Here is a 2471-nt window from a genome sequence, read left to right as displayed (position 1 = left end):
CAAAGTAAAAAATTTTAAAAATTCTATACAAGTTTCATTTTATTATGTTAAAAAATGATATAATGTAGTTTGTGGAGTACTTAGAGTGGAATAAAAGGTATTAATTAATTGAAAAATACTAGTATACACATCCTATTACACACTCTTATACACATAATTGAAATGCATTGAAATCGTGACTTGAAATCGCGATTTTCACCCTATAAATCGTGTTTAGTGCATTTTGAGTATGTATAAGAATGTGTGTAATAGGAGAAAGTATTCCATGTTCCGGTAATACCAACTCAGCATCTGTTTTGGTATTTCTTATCCAATAAATGAGTGACATCTGTTTCAAAAAACCACATCAGATTACTCCAATAAATTAATCACAATCTTTTATACTATCGGGAAGATAAATTAATCATTTATTAGAGTAGTCGGATGTGGTTTTTTGAAACAGGTGTCACTCATTTATTGAGTAGGAAATACCAAAACAGATACCGAGTTGATATTACCGAAATATGGTATACTTTCTCGTGTAATAGAGTGTGCATAATAAAAACTGCATTTAATTAATAGACAAAGGAGGGTAATGAAGATCATATGATTGACAGGGTGGCTAGAGTAAAAGAACAAGTGGGTGTGTATTGTTTACCAAAAAAAAAAAAAGTGGGTGTGTATTTTGGTAATTAAATTGGAACCTGGGGGTTGGTTTGGTAGGAAGTATGTCTATATTTTGATGCCACGGTTAAGCTCATAATGCATTGATTTGGAGGGGACAATTGCTGGAATAGTTGCATTGAGGTCCACTTCAACTGGAGACCACAGTAGCTACGACAAAGACACAGAGTTTAGAGGGTAAGTGAGAAAAAGAGAGACAGATTCTCTTAGCTTCATCAAGTTTCTCTCTTGTCTTTGTGGTGGATCTCTAGCAATTTTATCTGTGAATATTGTTGTCAATTCTCTCTCTCTCTCTCTCTCTCTCTCTCTCTCTCTATATATATATATATATATATAAAAAGAAAAAAAGAAAAAAAGAGGTTACCTTTGAGTTTTTAAGTATTTGATTTTTGCTCTTGCTTAGTTTGTTTGTTTTTGTTATAGGCTATATAGGTAACATAGTTGAATTAAGAAACGAGATGGGTTATTGGAAATCAAAAGTTCTTCCAAAGATCAAGAAGGTTTTCGAGAAAAATGGTACCAAGAAATCTGCTGCTGCTGCTGAGGCTTGCAAGTCCTTCGACGAGTCTAAGGTATGTTACTTAAAATCTACTTCTATCTTCAAACAAAAAAAAATCTAAAAACCTTTTTTGATGTTTTCATACATGCTTATGTAAAGAATAGCTCAAAAAAAGGTTCTTACTATTGTTTGATATGTGTGTATTTGGTTTAGGAGCAAATTACTAAGGAGTTTGAAGAGAAGAAGACTGAGCTTCAACCTAAAGTGCTAGAAATATATGAGGCTTCCTCGGTAGAAGTCAAGGTCAGATTATACACCAACAACTAGAGGCAATAAATAGGTAAAAAAAAAAATAGAAAGAGAGAGCTAACTAACTTCAAATTTTCACCTCAAACAGACTTTGGTTAAGGAACCTAAGGAGCCAGGCTTGAAGAAGCACTCAGTTGCAGTTCACAAGTTCATAGAAGAGCTGGTGAAAATTGGTATGGATTTTTTTTTTTAATTTACAGATTATTATAAAAGCATAAAATGATAAGAAATAAGAAATTTTATCATTTAACTATAATATTTTGACACTGTCACACTTAACTCAAGGCCATATGCTATGATAATTAATACGCTTAAATAAAAAAAAAAAAAAAAAAAAAAAAAACTACAACTTATACCAAAAGTTCAAATTGTTAGAAAAATTATGAATTTTACTATTTAACCGTTTAGCACTCTTACCAACAAGTGGGTCCAATATAATTTTTTTGTTATGTTACTGTCTTTAGTAACTTTTTATGGCTTGTATTTTACTTTTTCATGATTAACTATCGTTTAATCTTCTTTATTTTTCCTGTTCGCCATGTTATATATTCACAGAGTTTCCAGGATCAAAACCAGTATCTGAAGCATCTTCAAAGTATGGTCCAGCATTGATTCCAGGCCCAGTTTTCTTTGTTTTTGAGAAGGTATCAACTTTCATCGTCACAGAAGAGAAAGTCGAGCCAACCCCAGAAGCAGCAACAACAGCAACTGAAAAAGAGAGGGAGATAGTACTTGTTGAAGAAGAGAAGAAAGAAGAGGTGGTAGAGAAAATAGAAGAAGAAGAGAAGAAAGAAGACGTGGTGGAGAAAATAGAAGAAGAGAAAAAAGAAGTGGTGGTGGAGGCTGAGAAAGCTGAACCAACACCAACACCAACTGAGCCTGAAGCAAAGGTAGAAGAAGCTGCAGAACCAGCAAAGCCTTGATAAAATCAAGTACAGGAACTCTCTTATTAAAGTGAACTTTGTGTGAAAGTTTATAAAAGTGAAATATTGATTTGTTA

General features: G+C 32.7%; 1 protein-coding gene across 1 annotated transcript; it reads left to right on the top strand.

The window, feature by feature from the left end:
- The first annotated feature begins 687 nt into the window (after nucleotides 1-687).
- LOC126705999 (plasma membrane-associated cation-binding protein 1) lies at nucleotides 688-2471 on the top strand. Its single transcript, XM_050405244.1, has 5 exons — nucleotides 688-840; nucleotides 1087-1235; nucleotides 1376-1465; nucleotides 1560-1644; nucleotides 2027-2471. The coding sequence occupies exons 2-5, from the start codon at nucleotides 1122-1124 to the stop codon at nucleotides 2392-2394; spliced, it is 657 nt and encodes a 218-aa protein (XP_050261201.1). The 5' UTR covers nucleotides 688-840; nucleotides 1087-1121; the 3' UTR covers nucleotides 2395-2471.

Source organism: Quercus robur, chromosome 11 (genome assembly GCF_932294415.1).
Source record: "Quercus robur chromosome 11, dhQueRobu3.1, whole genome shotgun sequence".
Classification (NCBI taxonomy): Eukaryota; Viridiplantae; Streptophyta; class Magnoliopsida; order Fagales; family Fagaceae; genus Quercus; species Quercus robur.
This window is presented reverse-complemented; position numbering and strand designations above follow the sequence as displayed.

Bases quoted from the DNA above. Each gene is read 5' to 3' on its own strand.
- LOC126705999 (XM_050405244.1), top strand. From the start codon at position 1,122: ATGGGTTATTGGAAATCAAAAGTTCTTCCAAAGATCAAGAAGGTTTTC. The intron at 1,466-1,559 runs GTCAGATTATAC...CACCTCAAACAG, and splicing joins CTTCCTCGGTAGAAGTCAAG to ACTTTGGTTAAGGAACCTAA. The intron at 1,645-2,026 runs GTATGGATTTTT...ATATATTCACAG, and splicing joins AGAAGAGCTGGTGAAAATTG to AGTTTCCAGGATCAAAACCA.